Below are 22529 nucleotides of genomic sequence, written 5' to 3'. Positions count from 1 at the left end.
CATCAGCATGGGCCAGTGTGACTGGTATCCTTAGAAGAGGAAAAAATCACATGAAGAGAGAGACACAGAGAGAACATCATGCAACCACGGAGGCAAAGACTGCAGCGGTGGAGCCGCAGGCCAAGGAAGACGCAGGACTCACAGCTGCCACCAGAGGCCAGAGAGGCGACGAAGGGCTTCTTCAGCCTGCTGACACCTTAGCCGTGGACTTCGGCCTCTGGAGCTGTGAGGAAATTCTCTTCTGGTGTCTTTAGCCCCCTCTCAGTTGCAGGAGCCCCAGGAAGCCAATGTGCTGGCCAGGTTCCAGGCCTCTTTGCTTCCGCTCTGAGTTCTCAGCTCATTCTTTATGTCGGAAAGCACTAAAGAACCCCAGAAGTTGGGGCTTTCAAGTTCAGAACCCCACAGATGTTTCTCCGTACACAGAATCCAATCCTCACTGTCTTCCTGCCTCACCAGTCCTTGGGGCGGTGCCTCGGGAGTTTCCTGATGAAAGTCTCTTTTATTTGAGACGATTCTAAGTCCAGACTGTGTCTGAGCAGAGAAAGCCCAGACCCCCCACCCTCCTCCACTTGGTGGGCAGGAAGTGCAATGGCTCCAGTGTCCCCATGGGACAGCTGCAGTCTGAGTCAGAGGCACCAGCATGTGGCAGAGCATGGCCAAGGCCGGTGGCTGATGTGGAGCTGCAGGGGCCAAGCGAGGACCTGGGGAGAACTCACAGCCGCCAGTGTCTTTGGAGCTGTGATAGGAGCCAGAGGGCCGTCCCCTCTGCCTGGGAGCAAACCCTGCCTCTGGCACTCCTGCTGTCCAGCTTCTCAGAGCCTCTGCTGCCTCATCCATCACACAGCAGCAAGAGCACTAAGCAGAGGTTGTCTTAAGGGTTAAATGGGCATATATGTAATATGCTTACATCGGTGGCCGGCACACAGCGGTGCTAGCGCACTCAGTACCATTGTTGGTAACACAAGGGATCCATTGAAGTCAGACTTCTGCAAGGTAGCGGGAAACTTCGAGCAAAGTTTTCCATGGAAGTCTTCTGACTTAGACAGGACGTGCTGCTCTTGAATTGGATGAAGTCAGGGCTTCACATATGCTAGAAAAGCACTCTACCATTGAGCCACATCCCCAGCCCCAGGAAGCCAGTCACCTTGAACTTCATGCTGGAAGTTAGCTGAAAGTCTGCTAACTACAAGCTGAGGTGGCCTGCATGTGTGCTGCCCATCGCAAAGGGCACTCAGAACAGTAACCCAAATTATAGGTCTCTCTAAATATGTCACTGTCCTTTCATTAGTTTATTCATGCAACAAACTTCAACCAACTTCCTAATGTATGGCAGACCTTAGCCTGGCCCTATGAGGAACCAAAACATGATCAGGGGTTGTAGCTGAGCCATACAGCACCTACCTAACATGCACATGGCCCTGGGTTTGGTCTCCAGCACGGCAAAATTAAAAAAAACAACAACAACAACTCAGGGAGCTGGAGATTCATCTCAGTGGTAGAGCATATGCTTAGCATGCACAAGGCCCAGGATTCCATTTCAGTACCACCAAAGTTAAATAAATAAATAAATAAATAAATAAATAATAAAATTCAGGCCTCAAAGACCAGTGGAGATCAGAAGAAAGGTCATCCATCCATTCACCCATTCATTATCCACCCATCGATCCACAACCATCCCCCGATCTAACCTGAGCCATCTACTATTTTCTATCACATATAGAAGGCAAGTAACCGCCCTACCTCAATGGAATAGTGTTAGGAAAATGCTCAAGATCCCCTTCCCCTAAGTCCTACTTTACCCTCTGATTAGGGCTTAAACTTTCACTCATTTAGGTTTAAAAATGCCTCCTTGGAGGGATAAGGTATGAAGCTGTTGAGAATCATTGCCACCTTGGAGCAGAAGGGAGGATGGAGGGCAGGCTGTGGTGGGAGGTGGGAGGTGGGGCAAGCAGGGAGAGGGGTGAATTCCTTAGGTTCGGTGGAGCAGATTGACAGGTACAGTCGCTTTATGATAAATGACTTGGCATAGAGAAAGAAATAATAGATATGATGGGAAAACTCTAAATAGAAGAGGATCTGTGGCCAAGAACGACCTTGATGTTTTCCTCTATGACTGCCAGATAAGACAAAAAAAAATAGCTGTGCAGACTAGGTCGTGGATGGATCCTCCATCAAGAACCCCTGCTCCAAGCCTGACGCCCGGCCCAAGCCCCCTGCCCTCCTAGCTAAGGGCAAGATCTCCCGAGAAAGCCCCCTCCTCCCCTTGGCTCTGGCTTCCCGTTCAGCAGTCTCTTCTCTCCAGCTCAGCCACACTGTTCCTCAGCCCCGCGCCACACCCACTGGAACCACCGGAATCACAGCTGTAGCAAAGAAAATGTTTGAAAACCAAGTTGCCCTTTGATCGGAGTTTACCGGTGCATACCCAGGGCCCACAGCAGCCCGCAGGTTGACACCAAATTGCTCAATATGGGAAAAGTCCAAATGGGGACAACTGCGAGGTGAACGGCCCATGGAGGGCACAGTCACTGTGGCCAGGCACTCCGTGCAGATGTCTCACGCACTGTCATTCCAAAATGTGGCAATGACCCTTCTGGTTAGTCTGGAATGTCTACCCGGCGTGGGGTAGTTAGCCTCCTAGCCAAAGGGCACATCTGCCCACGCAAGTCACGCTCAAGGATAGTTGTCCGGACAGCTTTCTCTCCAGCAGGCTGGCCTGGAAGCTCCCAGTGGCCGGAGGCCTCTGCCTCAGTGATCCTGCTGCATCTGCGTTGTCCCCGAGAGTGGATTCCCAGCCGGGTCCCAGAGCGGCGAGGCGGATGCAACTCGAGGTGGCTTGTGTGTGAGTCTGGGGTGAAGCGGGGAATGGGGGCAGTGGGGTGCAGCCATGAGGCCCTGCAGGACAGGGGTGTGGGACAGGGCGGGCGTTGCTAGGGCTGCTGCAGGACAGGCAGCTTGGGGCTGGGCCCCGAGATCCTCTGCGCCCAGCAGTGAGGACACCGGCTCCCAGAGCCAGGAAGGTCAAGAATCTGGCTCCTCAGCCTGTGGGCAGAACTCTTGTCAACCTTTGGTCGCTTGCCGGGCCTCATCTCGGGACCATCTGGGTGTTAGGGGGCCCCGGGTCCGCGTGGGGAGCTGCTGGATCCCACCCACCCTCATCTGTTCTGATTCCTTTTTTCTGCTCAGGGCCAGGCAGTGTCAGAGTCCAGATTTCAAAGTCTTATCCTCCTCACTGCTGTTCTCCTGGACCCCCACACAGTGGCAGGGAGAAGGCGGGAAGCTGGGAGATCTCACTTAAGGAGGGCAAATCTCGAGAGCAATCTGAAGTGCGAGTTAATCCTCGGCTACCTTGACCGCACCCACAACCGGGGCCGCTCCCAGTCTCTGAGAGGGTGGAGGAGAAAAGGGTCCCCAAGCCCTGGAGCCGTGGGGACACTGGCTCTGGGCTGCTCGTTCCCACATTTTTCAAGACCGAAAACCTCTTAAGCGTCGGGTTTAGTTCTGGGGTCCGGAGCCAGAGAACTGGCCCAGCCTCGAGGGCCCAGCACAGAAAGTTCTGCCCTTGATGTGTCTGTCCCTGCTCCGGGGACCTGGCTCATGTGTCAGGACCGTAGCCCTGCGTGAGCCGGTGTTCCCCCTGGTGGCTTTCAGGTCTTCGCAGATCTCTTCTCAGCATCTGCCCCACTGCTCTAGGACGCCCTGCACAGGGCTGTGAGCCACAGGTGGAGCCATGTGCCCTGATTAGTCAGGCTGGGCGCAGCGCCAGCCTCTGTCCTGATCTGATCCTCCCGCCTCTGAAACTTGCACATTCCTACACCAGCATCCACCATGCACACGCACACACCCGAGCACACATGCACACACACGCACACACGCACACGCACACACACACAGGGCCTTTACACTCAACTACATCCCCAGCCCTTTTCTTTTCTTTCTGTTTTCTGAATTTTGAGACAGGGTCTCGCTCTAGATTGCCCAGGCTGGGCTCACACTTATGATCCTCTTGCCTCAGCCTCCCAGAGTGCTGGGATCACAGGCACCCAACACTACACCTAGCAGGATGGGTGTTTTAAAGGGCACCCGTGGAGAAATCTGCACAAAGGAAGAAACAAATTCTTGCTGCTATTACTGTTAAATATTTCCTGTTTTCCCTATTCATCTTTTTCTAAGATAAAGTTCAATAAAATTAAAGATGTCTACTTTGTTTTTTAAAAATCATTTTGTTGCCAGGCATGGTGGCACACGCTTGTAGTCCCAGCACTTGGGAAGCTGAGGCAGGAGAATCTCCATGAGTTAGAGCCCAGCCTGGGCTATATAGGGAATTCAAGGCCAGCCCGCACTACATAGTGAGACCCTGTGTCAAAAAATAGAAAAAAATATCATTCTCTTGGAGCTGTGGATGTAACTTAGTGGTAAAGCACTTCCCTGACATACATAAGGCCTTGGGTCCAATCCCTAGTTCTACAAGAAGAAACAAAATCATTTTCTGTCTTACATCAAATAAACATGGGTATGGTGGTACCTACCTATAATCCCAGCACTCAGGAGGGTGAGGCAGGAGGATCTCCATGAGTTTGAGGCTGGCCTGGGCTACATAGTGAGACTCTGTCTCAAAAAAAGAAAAGTCTGTTTTTCCAACTTGTACAATGGCTTCTGAAGATGCGGCCAGCGTAGGAGGGATTCCTGGCGCTTTTCAACTCAGACTTCCTTCTGCCTGTTGATCCGCCTGGCCTTCCCCAGGCTCGGGTCTGCAGCTTTCAGGATGGGTCGCTGCCAGGCCCCCGGCTTCTCCTGGGTGGCCAACAGTGACACCACACAGGGAATTTTCCACCTCTGAGCATCTGGAGGGAGCAGGCAGGACCTGAGCTGGGCTGGCCTCCTCTGTCTCCCCGTGGATGACTCTGTAAAAGGTGGAAAGGAGAAGACAGGCCCTGGCTTCCTCCTCCTCACTCTCCGAGGCCTGGGGCCCTTGCAGGAAGCATCCTCTGGGGGACAGAGGCGGCCCCCTGGCCTGCACCAAATGGCTCCTGTGCATGATCGGGAAGCCCAGTTCTGTTTGCACCGGGGGCCACTCTGGGCACCAGAGACCCTTGAGGGCTTTGTTTTCAAAAGGCTCCTCCTCCTTGGCAGGGATTCAGGAGGCCTCTGAGCAGCACTTAAAGAAAGCAAAACTAAACTCGCAAAGCTGTGTTTTCTACTCTGCAGGACACCGCGGGAGTGTCTCCTGCTCCTTTCGACGTCCTGACCGTTGAGAGAGGAAAACCCCAGGGTCTGGTCCCCAAGTGTGGCCACCACACCAGGGCCGGTCCAGGGCGCATCCCCTGGGTCCCCTGGAGCCCGCACTGCAAAGAGCTCTGCAGTTCCTGATAATCCCAAGCAGGGCCCTGCGTTTCCCTGTGCACTGTGTCCTACTTTGGGAGGCAGCCCAGAGCGGTGAGCCATGGCTCTCTGTAGCCACAGACCAGCCCACGGGCCCGGCCACAGGTGTGGCTGAGGCCTGAGGGCTGAGCGAGAAGCCCTGGTGCCACCTTCCCCACAGGGCCTTTGCTGTCTGCAGGCTCACACCTGGCCCAGCGACACTAAACTTTCTTTCTGAGTCGGGAGGAAGCCACCTCCACCAGGCAGGGGAAGGCTCCCTTCCCATGGGGGCCCTGTGCTGCCCTGGGAGGAACCAAAGGAACCCAGCCTCCATCTGTCACGCCTGCCCAGCCACCTGGGGTCACTCACAAGACTGCAGCATGTGTGCACCTCATGACGGAGACCAGGCGCAAGAGCCCACTCCAGGGTGTAAGCCCCCGCTAAGAGGATGCTTCGCTTCTTCATTATTCCCTTGCTTTGCAGGAAAGAGCAGGGTGTCTGGTGTCATGGAGAGACGTGGTTCATGAAAAAAGATACTGAAAACTAAATTTTAGCGACATGTGTTTCGAGTTTTGTTTTGTTTTGCAGTGCTTGGGGTAGAGCCCAGGCCTTCAGGCTGTGCTACGTCCCCAACCCTTTTTAATGTTGAGATAGAGTCCCGCTGAGTCATTAAGTTGCTTAGGCTGGGCTCAAATTTGTGAAGTTCCTGCCTCAGCCTCCCAGAGTGCTGAAATTCTAGGCGTGTACCACTACAACCAGCTATGGCACTGTGGTTTGCACCTAGCGGTTCTGCAAACCAGAGACATACAGGGCAGGACAAAGACTTATGCCAAGAGTTAATATCTTCCCGAACAGACCTGCACTGCACGCCCACCTCTGGGTCATGGCTCTTTCCAGCCCTGTTTGTCTTCCCCTGGCACAGGGGTCCGACAACAGGATGGCAAACTCCCTGTGCAACCACAGGGTTCCCACCTCCCCCACCTTGTCCCCCCACCCTCCCCAAGTCCCACCCCCAGTGGCCAGCGTCCTTCCATCCGGGCTCCAAGAAGCCCAGCCCTGTCTCCCCCACTGCTCCCGGGCCCCTGCCCACCCTTGGGCTCCCTCCCCTCTGCCCCTGAGCTCCCTGCTCACGGTCTGTGCCCCTTCGAAGGCTCCTTCCCTCCACCAGCTCCACCCCCACACCCCACTTTCCCTTCACTCCTCTGGGTGCACTGCACGGGGTCTCCCCGTCCCCTCTGCCTTTGCCATTCCCCCTAGACGAGTCCCTGCCAAGCTCAACGCCACCACCTGCCCACTCAGGGCCACAGTGACGCAGCCTGTGCCGTCCTGTGGCCATGGCCCCAGCGTTCCCTGATGCCTCACAGGCCCCCGGGTACCAACCAGCACTGACCCGTCGCACCAGCTTCCTTCCCAAGACATCGCCTTACTTCCGGTGTCCCCAACACAACTGGGCTCATCCAAGGACATCCACGGCCACTTCTCCCCAGTTCCTGGACCAGCGTGGAGGAAACAGCCTGTGCCATGGCCCTGAGGTCCCCCCTACCGGGACATCTGCTCAGCTTCCTCAGTGCTTCCTCCTCCCTGGACCACTTCCAAAATCACAGACGTGCTTTGACCCCTGATGCCTTCGAGCCAACAACAAAACAAAACTCCTGTCCCGGTCACACATCCCGGGCCAGAGGCTCCTGCCTGTCTCACTCTGCTGTTGTCGATGTTTGAGGGATGTTTGGGGTTTCGTTGGATCTCTTTGGCCATCTGGGGAGGCCGATGTATCTTTTCTCAGCACAAAGCTTTTAAACATGTAAAGTAGAAAATGATACGCAGGATGCTAAAGATACTGCGATGATAGTGCAATGCACGGGTGCAAATACCTCAGGCAATTTGTTCATAGTAACTTATGTGCTTCCTGTGAAGGGCTGGTAGCTCACGACCCGGCAGGCCCTTTAGAGCCACCGTAACTCGGAAACGGGACACTGGTAAATGACCTTTCCAGGTCTCTCCAGCACCTGTAATTCGATGCACAGTGTGGGCGATTTCTACGGCCCGTGAAGCCTAGGCACTGGTGTTGCCTCCGTGGGCCGCCACCATCCATGACTGAAGGAAACACTGACTGTCAGGGAGGGGCTGATGAAAAAAGAGATGCCGCCTTTTTTCCTACCCAAGTGGACACATCACCTGGAAGCCAATGAGCCCTGGACCCTGTCCTACAACGGCTGCCCCATTTCCTGGTTCCCTTCAATGGTCCAAGGCCTTGAGGGAATTCTCTGGGCTCGTTCTCTCCTGTCCCTCTGTCCCCTGTCTCTCTTGAGCCCACTTCTGTCATTCTGCCGAAACTGTACCTACCATGGTCTCCACTTTCCTTCAAGTTGCTAAATCCAGTGATAGCCTCTCAGCACTCAGCTTACTTGATTGCCCCGATACCTGGCTTGACAAGGTGGATCTCCATCTCCAACACGGAACTCTGTCCTCTCTCCCCGCCCTCCTTGGGGTGACTCCTCCATTGCAGACCAGTGCCTCCTCATCACCTCCGCCTGCCATGTTGGTGGTTCTCGGAATCAGCCCTCGGCTCACTCTGAAGTCCGGTCTGCATTCACTCCCTTGTGACTTCACTCACTCTCGAAGCCTTCCATCCCACCTGCTTGCCAAGAAGTCCCAGCTGGATTTCTCCAGTTCGGTCCTCTCCCTGAACTCCAAACATAAGTATCCTCCCTCAGTGGACACAGGCATCTCAAACTCAACACAACCAATCCAAAATGCCTCTCTTCTGCCTCTCCCTCTGTATTACTCAGGGCTTTCCAGAATTAATATGATGTATATGTAGAAAGAGGAAGAGATTTCTCCTAGGGAATTGGCTCAGTGACTACAGAGGCAGGAAGGTCCAAAATCTTCAGGGTGGACATCAGGCTGGAGACCCAGAAGAACACCCTGCAGTTCTGGGCTGCTATGCAGGAAGAACTGAGAGTGTGGGCAACCCTGGAGGCTTGCAACATTCAAGGAATCTTTTCTGTCACCCCCAGGTAAAACCTTCCCCAACCCCGAATACCATAGTGTTTGGAGATGGAATCTTTGGGAGAAAATTAGGGTTGGACTAGGTTGTGAAGAAGAAAGACCTCTCTCTCTCTCTCTCTCTCTCTCTCTCTCTCTCTCTCTCCAGTCATTCAGTACATATTAACACCCCTCAAGGGCCAAACTAACTAGAACCTTTACTTTAGACTTTCCAGACTCCAGAACTGTGAGAAAATAAACTTATGTCACTTAGGCCACCACATCCAGGGTGCTTTGTTATGGCTGCCCATGCTAAGACACCAATCTTCAACTGACTAGCTGAAAACCACACTATTGAGGGTGATTTGCTTCACTCAAAGTCCACCAATTGAAACATTAATTTTTTTTTTTTGGTACCGGGGATCAACCTTGGGTCCTTGTGCTTGCGCAGCAGGCGGCGAACCCACTGAGCTAAATCCCCGGCCCTAAAATATTAATTTGATTCCAAATATCAACCCAAAGACACAAGGAACAGTGTTTGACCAAATATCTGGGCACCTCACAGCCCAGGTAAACCCACATATAAAAGCATCACAGCCTCCAACCCAGGTCTTCCAATCTCCCACTGTCCTCACTATCTCAAGAAATGGCCATTCCATTCTTCCGGTGGCCCACGACAATAAGTGAGGCTACCTGTCTCACCCGACAGCTAACCTTTCCCAATGCATCTGGAAACCAAGCTTTTCTTAGCACCCAACTTTGTCCCTGCAACCCTGGCCAGTCCTCCAACGTCTCTTACCTGGTCAGTCACAGTAGGCTCCTTCCTATTTGGGCCCTCGATCAAGCACAGGTGCAACCTTGGACGAGTTACTCAACCTGAGTCTCAATTTTCCCACCTTTAATGAGGACAATATGCTCATTGTAGATTTATTTAAGAATCAAATAAATGCCAGTGGAAGGATTTAGCACTTGGTTGGTATACTGTAATCACTCGGTAAATTTAGCTAAGATTGTTTTTACTTTTATCTTAATAACTAACAGTGCTCAAGCCACCCAGGCTCAGAATGCGCTTATAGAGAATGAGCTGTGAGCATCATTTTTAATAGTATTTTATTTAGCATTAGCAAATCTTAGCCTTATGTTTTCATTTGACACAATATTTAAACCATGGCAATATATTCCAGTTCAATGCTTAAGTAAATAATTTTCAGAGGGTTACAAAATTCATGACTGACTGTCTTATTCATAGAGGATTCCAGCAAGCTGTGACGATGTCCTATTGCTTTTTTTTTTTTTATGTGAGTCCTAACTAAAGGGAGGCCCTGCTTGGTCCTGCTGGATTTCCAAGGTAAAGCTTAGGCAGATTTCTGAGTCACCTAATCCAAACCTGACCTGCACCCCAAGTTTGGGTTTTTATAGTCTATGAAGCCAACACATGTTGATTTAATAAAACTAGACATCCAGCCGAAAAGGTCAGCCACTAATCCAAGTGAAGCCCAGCCAAATGCATACAAACTGGACAACCAAGCCCACCGAATTCTGTAAATTAAATGAATTCAGACACTTTGTAACTGTAGAAGTCGAGTTACTTGACCACTGTATGGACTACTTAATGGAAATGATACTTGCTCTTGAACTTCACATCTACAGAAGGTTTTCCAGATTCTTCTCCTTGGTTTTGTCATTGCTTTCTTTTGTTTTGTTTAGCTTTTTTCAGTGACAAATGTGAAGCTGCCTGATCATGCTCTATGCCTGTTCTGGAAGGAGACTCACTCGCTGTATTGAGACTTGAGTGGCTTTTCTATACCTTCCCATGATGCCTTGCAGCTAGTCCGCTGCAGGAATTTACTAAGGCTGCCATAGCAAAGGACCACAACCTGGCTTAACAATGGAGATCTATTCTCTTACAATTCTGGCCAGAAATCTAAAATCAAGGTGTCAGCAGAGTTGGCTCCTCCTGAGGGCTGTGAGAGAGAGTCTGTCCCAGGCCTCTCCAAGCTCCTGATGGTTGCTGGCATCTTTGGCATTCCTTGGTTCATGGACGCATCACTCTGATCTCTGCTTCTTTCGCCACACAGGGTTCTCACTGTTTCTGTCTTCACACGCCTTCTTCTCACAAAGGCACCAGTTTCATTGGTTTAGGGATTTACTCTACTCCAGCATGACCTCATCACAACTAACCATATGGACAAGGACCCTACTTCCAAAACAGGTCACATCTTGAGGTGGCAGAGGTTAAGATTTCAACATTTCTCTTTAGGGGGATACTTTCAACTTGTAACATTCTTTATATAAAGCTATAAAGCTTTCCTGCAAAACATTTTAACTATTAGGCATCTCTGAATATTTAAGACTTTAGAAAATAGACTTATGTCCACCTGCAGGGTTTTCTTTTTATGTCTCTAATTTTTTGTTCTTGCATGGTGGGTTTTAAATCATCTGAAAACTGAAAAATGGAAAACAGCATAGCAAATCTACAAGATTATCTTTCAGGGAAAACAGCTATGAAAATGCACCAATGTGTTTTTGTAAGTGAAATTCAATCGTTTCATTTTTAAATGTTGATCTATTTTGAAAGAATTCTAATGAAACCTGGTGATTTGAAATCAGAGAGACAATGCCTCCAGGGAAAGGGCTTAGAATTTTTTTGTAATGGTGACTTAAATTTGTAGTTTTCGGTAAATCAGTCATCTCTTATATTACGGGGGTGGAAATGGCCTTTTATAGGTCTTCAACCACATAGAGTTTTCACTTGTATTAACGCACCCTTTTCCCAAAACCAGTCTGTGGTATGAAAAGTAGGTCTTTCTTTATTCATCTCAAAGAAAGGGTGAGTGGAATCAATCTATAATTTGTCATTTCTCTATGATTTCAGGCAGGAAATTTCATGATGATTTTCCTGAATAACAATATCCCATATTAACTATCATGACCTAGTAAGTTCTAGTCATGTAATTATCTTGACTCTGCCGCTCATGGAAAAGCTGCATGAAAAATACCTTGTGGATGGCATAGAAGGCCTCATAAATTTAAAATACAGTTGCCTGCCAGTCTGAAAAGGAACCCAAGGAAACTTACCAAAAGTTTGGAATAGTAATGAAGGAAACTTCATTTTTAGAACCAAAAACTCCATACAACAGTTCATCTTAAGTGAATAGGAAACGGTTTTTGAAAACGTATGACCTGATCGCTTTCTCCTAATTCACATGTTTGCGTAAGAAGATGTGCTGAAACAGAATGTTCAAAGTATACATAATCTTCTAGGACAGATCCATGCACTTCCTGTATTGTTAGGAAACCCAGTGCCCAGCATGTCCGTAGGAAATACTATCAAAGTGATTTCCTTCTGACACAGCACTAAAGATATTCTATTTTGTATGCTGGGTCATTTTGCTAATTTATCTCACGTAGGAGAGTTGAGATCTCCATTGAGTTTATGAAGCCCTTGTGAAATATCTAAACAATAACAAAGAGGCAGTGGGCAGGGGTGGCCTAGAGCTGTTTGAACCGGGTATTTTCTTCAATTGTTGAATGTCAAAGTCAGGCGACTCTGCACTTTTCAAGGGCCAACAGCAGTTGTTTATTTCCAGGTAGCTCTTTGCTTTTCTCTGGCAAAGTTATAGTGAGCAAATCCAGGTTAAAGCCATCTCTCCCCATGGACCCGCCATCCTGTCAGAAGCATTTGGGGGCCAGGCATGTGCAGACAGCTCCTTCGCGATCACTCCTCAGTGCACCCCGACTACAGGGCAGCCCAGAGTGGAAGGAGCCACAGTGCCCAGGTCGTCCCTCTCTTCACCCAGCCGGAAGTGCCCTCCAGGTCCTGGGAAGAGGAGCTTCTCACAGGCCTGGCTCCTGTCTCACCACCCTGCATGCAGCCTGCACTGCTCCCAGCCCGGACTGGCGCCTCTTCACCGGCACAGATGGAAAAGGACCAGGGAGCCATGTGTCACAGGATCTGGGACAGTGGGCCATCACAAAGCAGGGGCAGGGACCGGTACCCAGCACATCTGTCCCACAGTCCTGGCCCTGCCATCTCCAATGGCCGATGCTGTAGAAATTATGCTTAACATCATACCACAGTGACATATGCGCACCCATGTTTACAGCAGCAGTTTGTAATAGCTAAATCTTGGAAATAGCCCAAATGCCCATCAACTGATGAGTGGATAAAGATGTGGGTTTTAAAAATACAATGGAGTACAACTCTGCCATAAAGAAGGATAAACATGAGACATTGTTAGGTAAATGGATGCACCTTGAGACCATACTCTTAAGTGGAATAAATTGGACACACATTTAAATACTGTATTATTTTTCTGGTGTGAGAAACTGAATGTGGGAATAAACACCAAATGTATAATAGATATTGAGAAATGGGAAGAAAATGTTCAAATGAAAAGAGGAACAAGGAAGAGGGGAGGGGGAAAGGAAAGAAGGGATGAGGGTGGGGGATTTAGCTCAGTGGTTCTGCCACCTGCCTAACAAGCACAAGGACCTGAGTTCAATCCCCGGTACCAAAAAAAATATATATAGGAAACAAGGGATAAGGAAAAAAGAGAATAGAAGGAAAAAATGGAAGCAAAGCTTTTGTAAATAAGGAGGGGAAGAGGGGTTGACAGGAGGGAAAGGGAATAGGAAAAAAAGGCAGAAGCAAGACATATCATGCACAGGTGTAATCTCCTCATGATGAATGTGATCACTATGTATATCTAAAATGTACCGATAAATGTTTTGCTTCTAAAAAGAAAAAGAAAAGAAAAGAAATGATGCTTAGTATGGAAACAACACTGCAGAATCCATCCAACCAGGGTCCAGGCAGCCTGGCCCCTGAGCAAAATGAGAAAAGCCTCTGCCTACAGAGGCGTCCGGCATTTGCCCCATGCTTGCCTTTAAAAGAAAAATGTAGCTCACAGGCTACAGATGAAGGAGACAACATAAAAGTTTATATGGAGGGCCGGGGATTTAGCTCAGTGGTTCTGCCACCTGCCTCACAAGCGTCAGGACCCGAGTTCGATCCCTGGAACCAAAAAACAAAAACAACAACAAAAAAAACAGTATAAAAGTTTATATGGAAAAAAAACCCTCACCCTTCAGAGCCAGCACGTGTAAAAGCAGACCCAGTGTGAGAGCGCTGTGGGTGTTGGGCTTTTCACAGCTGCCCGATACAGACCTTTGACAGGGCTTCCCAGCCTGGGGTTTAAGGGCTGAGCCGCCCGCTGGAGCTCATTCACCCTCTAAAAAACAAAGTATCTTTTGCAAAACCAATCCTTTCTCACCATTGCCAGCAGGGCATTATTGAGGAACTAAAGTCCAAGTGATTTTGCCAGAGTGATTTCACTTCAAGGTGTTCTTCAAAAAGAGGGCAGGCAGCTAAAGTTGTTTTGGTTTTTTGAGACAAGGTCTTGCTATATGAAGCCCAGGCTGGCCTTGAACTCACAGCAATCCTCCTGCTTCAGCCTCCCGAGTGTTGGCATCATAGGTGTGTGCCTGGCTCAAGGCAGATGAGTTTAGAAAATGCCTCCCAGGACACTTTTCCTGGGAAAATCACAGTGTACATTTGCATATTACCAGCTAGGAGAAATCTTAGTCACTCAGCTTCCTTCAAACATCCTCAATGCTTCTATCCTCCACACCAGACGGCCTGCAAACGAGACACTCCTAGAAGCACTTGCCTCTGGGAAAGCTGCCCTGAATCCTGCTCACACCTGCAGCAAAGCTGCCCAGCGCCCACTGGGAGTGCACTTCTGGAGCTCTGGTAATCCAGATGCAGACCCCACCACACGGTCCTTCCTGGAACTCGGCACCTTGGGCAGCTCAGTGGTGACCACCAATGCATCTGGGTCCAGCACTAGGAATCCTGCTTGTTTTGAACCTGTATCCCTGTAGCAAAAGTCTCCACGTGCACAAGAGGTTGGCCCACAGGAAAAGCCACAGGCAGCACGGCCAGTCTAGTTCAGCCCCACACGCACTCCTAGGAGGCTGGGCTTATCCAGGAGTTGTGTGTGGTTTCTAGGGAGATGCATTCAGTCCAAGTCATTTTTCCATGGAGTGGCCCAAAGCCATGGGAGCCTGGGTTTCTACCTAATCCCGGTAGCAGCTGCTGCTAATAGGAGGGGTGGGAGCAGGGGGAGTCATTAACACTCACTGCTTAAATTAGAAAATCCTTATGGTGCAAGTTTAAAAATAACAACTTAATGGTTTCTAAAATTAGACCTCATTGCTTTCCATAAATATTGAGACTTCCAGTGCGGGACATCCACTTGGCTACCTTAACAGGGTCAAGCAGGCTTTGCTTTCCTGCCGTGTTCTTTAGGATTGGTACATTTCATAATGACCTTGAATGCCCTGGGCTGGAGGCAGCTTCTAGGTGGGCCAGGAAGGCATCTCAGAGGTCTTCTGGAGAAGTCCAAAGCCCCTGGGATACTGGATCAGTCCCGGTGTCCTTGGGAAAGTCCCATGCTGCATAACTCATTGGTCCCTGGCAAAGCAGCATGCACAGGTGGTCACCCTGGCTTGCTAAGCCACTGCCAAAGCAGCAAGGCCACCATTCTGGGACATTTTGGAGAGGGGATTCAACACACCAGAATCCATCCCTAGGTTCCCTCGTGTCTTCGTCACTCTCATTACTGACACAATACCTGCTGATGCCCACAACTTGAAGGAGGAGTTATTTTGACTCAGTTTGTGGGGGTTCAGTCCATAGTCGCTGGCTCTGAGGCAAGACAGCGAGGTAGAAGGGTCTGAGCTGCTCACCTCAGGGCAGCTGGGAAGCACAGACAGAGGGAGCAGCCGGGAGGGAGAGGAACCTTCCAGGCCACATCTCCAGTGATCGTGTCTTCCAACCAGACCTCCGGGTCCTAGCAGCAAGTCAGCTCTGAGCCCCCATAATCCAATCACCTTCTAACAGCCCCACCTATGAACTATGAGGCTCCGGGGGTGTACAGATGTAAAGCGCACTGCCACGCTGACTTTGGTCCTGTTTAATCGGGGAAGGTAGTGTTGAAAGGAGGAAGAAAGCCAAGGATTGTCCCAGACACGTCAGGTGTAAAACAGCCAGCCCCTGCACACCCCAAGCTTCCTTGGTGCAAGGAGGGAGGGTGGCAGTTGCTGCAGCCTCAGGTGGCCAGGAATAAGTGGGTAATGTAGTTGGTGTTCCCACTGAGCTTGGACCCAGTAAGATTGGGGTGCAGGGTGGGTCCACTCACAGCAGCTCAGGCTGCACAGACCCGAGCGCCCACCTGGCCTTGGTGGGCCCCACCTCCACCATGACAGTGACCACAGGATGACTGGCCCTAAGCCCGAGGTCCTGCTAAGTGGAGGGAAAAAAACATTACGTGGGGTCTAAGAAAAGCCAAAGCTGCGACAAAGCACACAGGCAAATCCAGCGTGTGGCGTCTAAAGAGAACCAGGAACTTGGAACAAATCGTCACCGGAAACAATAGAAAACCTTACCTCCATACCTCTCCCTTCTTTCCTGCCTTCCTGCCTTCCCATATTTCCTGAACATCTGGGACATGCCAGGCATTATACATGGGTTAGGCCCTTGCCCCATGGACTGGTCCAGATTCTGCTATGCTTAGGATTTCTTTTCTAAAACATCTGAGCTGAGCTTGGTGGTTGGTGCACACCCATAATCCCAGCACTCTTAGAGGCTGAGGCAGAAAGATTGCACGTTCAACCTAACCTGGGCAAAGGGGACAGGCACCCTCCGCAGCCAAGGAGCTGATAACCTTGGTAACCTTGTCCTTTGGCACTGGGTGACAAGCTCTAGGTCGCAGCCATCCAGAATTTTGCAGGCAGTGTCTGACCTGCATCAGGGTCTGATCCTCTTCCCTCTCCACGTGGGACAGGCACCCCCTTTGTTAAATGCTTCTTGCCTCCTGCATCTGACAGGCAGCCCAAGGCCATTTTCTAAATCACAATCAGCCCACTTGTTAATCCCGGTCAGGATGAATAACATCTGTCGATTTAGCAGCTGTTACTACTGACCAAATGGGGTGCAGCAGAAATGCTGGACAGTAGACATAAGGTAGAACTTCCCAAATGTAGGGCCTGGGAAACCAGAAACAGGGGACCGGAAGTGTCCTTCCCAGGGTCCCCTGACCTGAGTCCCTTATCCAAGGAAAGCAGTTTATTCTACCGAACTCTCAGAAACAATTTTGCAGAATGTTAATGGTCCTACCAACTGCCTAAAGAAACTTCAGTTTCAGGGACGGAAATAAAAGCATTGAGATAATATTTAACCTGTTTCCCCTTCTCTCCCTCCCCGGCCTCCCTCGGCCTTATTAGGACTCCTGCCGGTGCCTGAGGAGCGGTGTGATCCCGAGGGAGCAGGGCGCTGCCTGGCGGTAGCGGGGCTAGGCGGGTGCCCGTGGCCATGGCCAGCACGGCCGTCCAGCTCCTGGGCTTCCTGCTCAGCTTCCTGGGCATGGTGGGCACACTGGTCACTACCCTCCTGCCGCACTGGCGCAGGACGGCGCACGTGGGCAGCAATATCCTCACGGCCGTGTCCTACCTGAAGGGGCTCTGGATGGAGTGCGTGTGGCACAGCACGGGCATCTACCAGTGCCAGATCTACCGTTCGCTGCTGGCGCTGCCCCGCGACCTGCAGGCAGCCCGCGCGCTCATGGTCATCTCCTGCCTGCTGTCCGGCCTGGCCTGTGCCTCCGCCGTCGTGGGCATGAAGTGCACGCGCTGCGCCAAGGGCACACAGGCCAAAGCCACCTTCGCCGTGCTCGGGGGAGCGCTCTTCCTGCTGGCCGGGCTCCTCTGCATGGTGGCTGTCTCCTGGGTCACCAACGACGTGGTGGAGAACTTCTACAACCCACTGCTGCCCAGCGGCATGAAGTTCGAGATCGGCCAGGCCCTGTACCTCGGCTTCATCTCCTCGTCCCTGTCGCTCATTGGTGGCATGCTCCTGTGCCTGTCCTGCCAGGATGACACACCCTACAGACCCTACCAGGCCCAGCCCAGGGCAGCCACTGCAGGCACCGCACCCGCTTACCGCCCGCCCGCCGCCTACAAGGACAACTGGGCACCCTCAGTGACCTCGGCTTCCCACAGTGGGTACAGGCTGAACGACTACGTGTGAGTGGCTCCCCCATCCCTGCCCGGTTCCCTGAGTGCCTGCTGACTGATCAGGGTTCCAGCATCAAGTTTACTTCTGGGTCATCTTTGTGCCCAAGGAAATAATGTGAACAAGAGGACACGTGCTTAGAACACAGGGAGGGACCGGGAATTGAGAGTACGCTGAAGCTCTGGATACCCAAGGCTTTAAAAAAGAAATCGTTGCTGTTTTTGTATTTATTATATGTATTTATGTGAGTGACTTAATAAGAGTGTCATAAAAAGTAACCGGAGTTTTTGGTCAGTGGAGTTTGTTTGTGATACAGGAATAAACATTTTGGATGTGGTTGTTTATGCAAAGGACAGCAGGAGTTTCTGTTTCCAGACGGTGCTGTACTGGGAATCATAGTCCCAGCCTGGAGGGCTCAGGATTTCAAGGCCCGACAGCCATGCTGATGAAAGGACAGCTGAGCCTGACATGTGGGCAGTGGCCACCCTGGTGCACGATGGGAAAATCCGCCAGGCTAATACTCATCCCAAAGATGCTTGACCTACACCCACAAAAACCGTCGCTGTACCCTCTGCTTAAACTCAGAGGCAGGGCAGGGGGAAGGCCATTCTTTGGATAAAAGACAGGTGATGTCAATCACAAAGTAAGGACAATGGTATCTTCTACTCATGAGAACTAAGTCCCCACTGTGAAGGAAGCAAAAGTGAGAAGGGAAACCCGTGCAGCACACCTGGTAGCTGGGCTTTCTAGGCATTGGCAAGAAGCCCATTTAGGAGCCCTGCTTGTCCCCAAGGGCCCTGGTGGGACTTCAGTGGCCTCTTTTTCAGGGTGGCGAGTTCCCGGTGTCATGAGAGCAGGGAGATGGCTCTTGTAGCTGGGAGCAGCTGCTGGGAGGCCAGGAGGGTCCGAGGGCTTTGAGATCACTGATGTCCTTTCTGGCTGTGACATAAGTCACATGGCAGAGAGCTGTAAATGTCACACACACCCACACACACATTAGCCCGGGGAGTTGGACTTGCTCCTGAGGCCACGGGGGCTCAGGTCCTTGTCCACCTCCGACGGCAGCCTGCTCAGCCTGTTCCCAACCCCGGCTGAGTGGGAGTGCAAGGCCACAGCCAGGCACTGAACCGGAGCCTGGCCATCACTGCGTGCAGAAGGAGAGCCCCGGTGGCCGGGCCCCAGCACTGGGGAAGCTCCCGGATGGAGCTCAGGAGGCTGAGAACAGCGCCGGAGGGAAAGGCCAAGGCACTGCAGCCAGAGCCCGGAGGCAGCAAGGCCCAAGGTCAGCTCTGCACTCCTGGCCTCAGGCTTCCTCCTGACTTGGGGGTAGGGGTCCCCGGACCATCAGTCCTCCACGGGGGCATGAGAAACCAGGAGTGCGCACAGGCTGGGCCACCCCCTTCCAGTTCCCATGGGCTTCACCATTCACACCCATATAAACTATGCTGCTGTCCCCGAAATCTCTCGGGACATCTAGCAACACTGAAAAGCAGCAGGTGAAGGGAGAGGGTCACATACTTATTTCTTCTCTGTTTTGTGTGACCTCCAGGCCCCGCAAAGCAGGTGACACCTGTAGGTGACGCACACTGTGGACTTAATCTGACCACAGAGAGGTGAAGAAGGCTGGGATCTGCCACCCCATCAAGGTTGGCATCAAAATCAGAAAAGTCACCATTTGCTTAAGATGAACCAAGCAATTTTAATCTACTTGTATTTATTCATTATGAAAATGAATAAATCTGAATCAATAAAAAGAAGAGAAAATCTTCTACAGACAGAATGACCTTCTATCAGTCCTTGCCCGACAGTCACAATCCAGGATGTGTTCAGTGAAGACATTCAAACTAATAGAATAGAAAAGAAAAAGGAAAGAAAAATAACTTTCTTCCAATCCTTTCTCTGAATTTTACCACCAGTAAAATATGTCTGTCCTGCTCAAGAGGAAGACTAACAATAATGGTTATGATTTGTTGAGCATTTACTATGTGCCAGGAATACTTTTCATTTACTGGTTTGATCATTAAGATGAATGAGAATTCGATGAAAAAATAGCTTTTTTTTTCAGTACTGGGGATTGAACCCAGCATGCACATCAACAAGCATAGGGATTAAGTTGAGTTGCCCAGGATCACAGAGCAATTTAGTACAAGTGCCAGGATTTGAACCCAGACCAGCAGAAGGGGACACACACATTAGGTCCAACATGGAGATGACCAATAATCTAATCATATTCATGTCCAGTCTGAATCCAGATAATAAAGTGAACTGTCTCATGGTCATATTGGCTCTTTCCAAACCATCATTCCATGCAGCATCTGCTCTGGATTGGTTGGATGATGACATCAGATCCAGTGGTCCCAGTTTAAATCCCCTTGGGAAACAGAAGTGGCACACAGGAAGTGGCATGATGGTTCTGTCCTACACCTGGCCGGCTAAAGAGGAAGTTGATCCAAACAAGAGCTTGATTTCTTCCCTCGGGCAGCGCTTCATCCACTCCCAAGACAAGTTCCTCGGGTCCCCTGAGCACCTCTCTGCCATCAAGTAGATGCCTGCTTCTGCCTAGTTCTTCCCCACTGGGAGGTCTTGACCAGGATTGTGTGGACAACAGTAAGGTCTTTTGGAGGCGTGACCTCAAATTTCAGAATAAAAAAGGAAACACGGGACTGGGATTTAGCTCAATGGTATCAAGGACCCGAGTTCGATTCCCGGTAACCCCCCCCCCCCCCCCCCCCCCCCCCGCCCAAAATAAGGAAACATGAGTCAGGCTCAAATGTTTTCTAGGAAGCCTCCATGAGAGGTATATATTACAATCTGCCCTTTGTGGGTTAAGAAATGATGTTTCTTTGTTTCTCTAAAGCAAGTCAAATTTGGCTCTGGTCCAGGCAGGTCTCAAGTCAGCTGGGGACTGGTTCCCTCCTCCTGCCTCAGGAGCTCTTGGGCCTCAGCCCTAATGGAGGCCCTTGACTTCGAAAGGGTAGGGGACCGATTTTCAGTCCTTAGGGTCACCTTGATTAACCACTGACTGCCAGGCCCTGAAGTCTTTACTGCCCCGGAGCTCCCAAAAACTCCTCCATGCACCCCTGAGGACAGGCACTGGACTCGTCCACTTTGTGGAACCCCAGAGAAAAAAATAACCTTTTCCCAGGGGTCTCTGGGAAGCTACTTCCTGTACTCACAGCAGCTGTAACCTATGGCAATAGATTCATGAGTTTGGCCTTTGGTATCAAAGGACTCTGAAATCGCCCCAGGCATCCTACTTTCATGTCAGCCACTGTGGCCCTGTCGCTGCTGGCTGTCTCCAGTATGTCCCACAGACTGGAGGCTCATTCCTTCCGGGAGGAAGCAGGCAGAGTGCCCGGAACCAGCCCTGCTAACTGAGTCAGGCCAGAGCCAAGGCAAGCCAGGTGCTGGCGCCTTCTGCAGGAAGCGACGACCTGAGACAAATGAAATCAGAGCTGTAAAATCTTCATTCCTCACCCCTTTCATGCCTAAGAAGAGATATATATGCAAGAGAGACAGAGAGAGAGAAAGAGAAAATGCAATCTGACGTCCTGGATATTTTAAATCATTTCTGAATCAAAAAGCACAAAGTCATTAACTGGGTAACTATCCAAAGGAAAACACAGAAACTTCATTCAAGTAAATATACCTTAAAATCCTACCTCAGGCCGGGGATCTAGCTCAGTGGTTCCACCACCTGCCTTGCAAGCACAAGGACCCGAGTTTGATCCCCAGTACCAAAAAAAAAAAATTCCTACCTGCCAGCTTTGCAGGCGTGTGGCAGGGGAAGGCACTGTGAACAGCCCATTTCTGGCCTGGGAAAGGCCAGCGGGGTCATCCCATAAATCAGGGAGGGCTCAGCCCCAGGGAGGCCGGTCACCTGCCTCTTCTTCCTGTCAGCCCTGGCTCGGCCAGCTCCGCCCCAGGCAAACCCAGCACACATTGGTAGAGGCCTTCCCCTTTGGGCTTTCTGTTTAAAAGCTCACCACCTTCTCCATTCCATTGGTGAATGATTGACCAGCTGGGACTCTCCATCCTGCCAGGGCAGCCGCCAGCTCCTGGCTTGAGATCAGGTGCCTCCAGCTCTGGGGAGGTCTGGGGTGTTTTTAGTTAGCCCAGGCAACATAAAGCATTTGCATAGGCTTCACAGCCAGCATCATAAATAGCAAGGCGGAAGGATTGAACATAGGAGGGCAAAACAGGAGAGTTTGGGTCCGGTGGCTCCGACAGGTGCCTGTCTGGGGCAGGAGCTCCCCACGAGTTGGAGGCTGTGGGGAACCAGGAGGCTGAGGAGGGTGTGGGAGTGGGGAGACCAGTTCTACACTGGGGACCCTGACCCTGACCCTGACCCAGATCCGATTCCCAGCCCCTCCTGCCATGCGCCCGTACAGTGCTGGCACCCAGACTCCTTTCCCATCCGAACCCCATAGATACTTCTTCCGTTACGAAGTTCAGCAGCCACCTCTGTAAGGATGACAAACTACTCCGTAAGACCCAGGCAGAAGGACATCACACACTTTTCCTTTTCCAAAATCAAACCTGGTTCTGATTTAAACCGGGATGAAGTATCACTGTTGGCAAAGAAGTGAAACCACTACAACCTACATGAGGGGTGAAAAGTGGAATGATTGCTTTGGTAATGGGAGGGAGCACGAGGCAGGGGCTTCTGGATGCTGAAATATTCCTTCTCACCTGGGAAGCGCCTACACGGGGTGCTCATTCTATGATCGTTAATCAAGGTAGACATTTACAATTAGGAAATAACTTACAATTTTTTTCACAATTCACCCCTTGCTTCTATTTTCCTGCCCTTCCCTTGTGAACTGTGCTCTCCTGGTCCCTGTTTTATTCCTATGGCCTTACACATCATAGTTCCTCAATAAATAATCTGTGACTGAATACACAGCTTTGTGCTTTAAAGAAAGCCACCATCCAATGCCCTTAGATATACGACTCCTCTAATACACTGCGCAGATCAGCACAGTGATCAAAAACTATAGTGAAGGGCTACATTTGAAAAACTTCATTATACTGAGAGACACATTGCCATTAAGCTTCCTCAAACTTCTCCCTCTCACTTTGAGCACACTCATCCCATCATCCTTGCCAC

General features: G+C 50.7%; 1 protein-coding gene across 8 annotated transcripts; it reads left to right on the top strand.

Moving 5' to 3' along the window:
* Positions 1-1938: 1938 nt before the first annotated feature.
* Positions 1939-20150, top strand: Cldn14 (claudin 14). Of its 8 annotated transcripts, none has more exons than XM_087212026.1 (3): positions 1958-2593; positions 2708-2839; positions 16633-20150. In XM_087212026.1, exon 3 carries the CDS (start codon positions 16721-16723, stop codon positions 17432-17434), a length of 714 nt encoding a protein of 237 aa, XP_087068152.1. In that variant the 5' UTR covers positions 1958-2593; positions 2708-2839; positions 16633-16720; the 3' UTR covers positions 17435-20150. The 8 variants fall into 8 exon arrangements, 3 of the variants coding, with proteins under 3 accessions (XP_087068152.1, XP_087068150.1, XP_087068147.1); XM_087212024.1 differs by having other exon boundaries at positions 2705-2839; XM_087212021.1 differs by having other exon boundaries at positions 2693-2839.
* Positions 20151-22529: the final 2379 nt, after the last annotated feature.

Source organism: Heterocephalus glaber, unplaced genomic scaffold, assembly GCF_053883595.1.
Source record: "Heterocephalus glaber isolate CG9 unplaced genomic scaffold, H.glaber_assembly_v1.0 deba00000122, whole genome shotgun sequence".
Classification (NCBI taxonomy): domain Eukaryota; kingdom Metazoa; phylum Chordata; class Mammalia; order Rodentia; family Bathyergidae; genus Heterocephalus; species Heterocephalus glaber.
This window is presented reverse-complemented; position numbering and strand designations above follow the sequence as displayed.

Bases quoted from the DNA above. Each gene is read 5' to 3' on its own strand.
- Cldn14 (XM_087212026.1), top strand. From the start codon at position 16,721: ATGGCCAGCACGGCCGTCCAGCTCCTGGGCTTCCTGCTCAGCTTCCTG.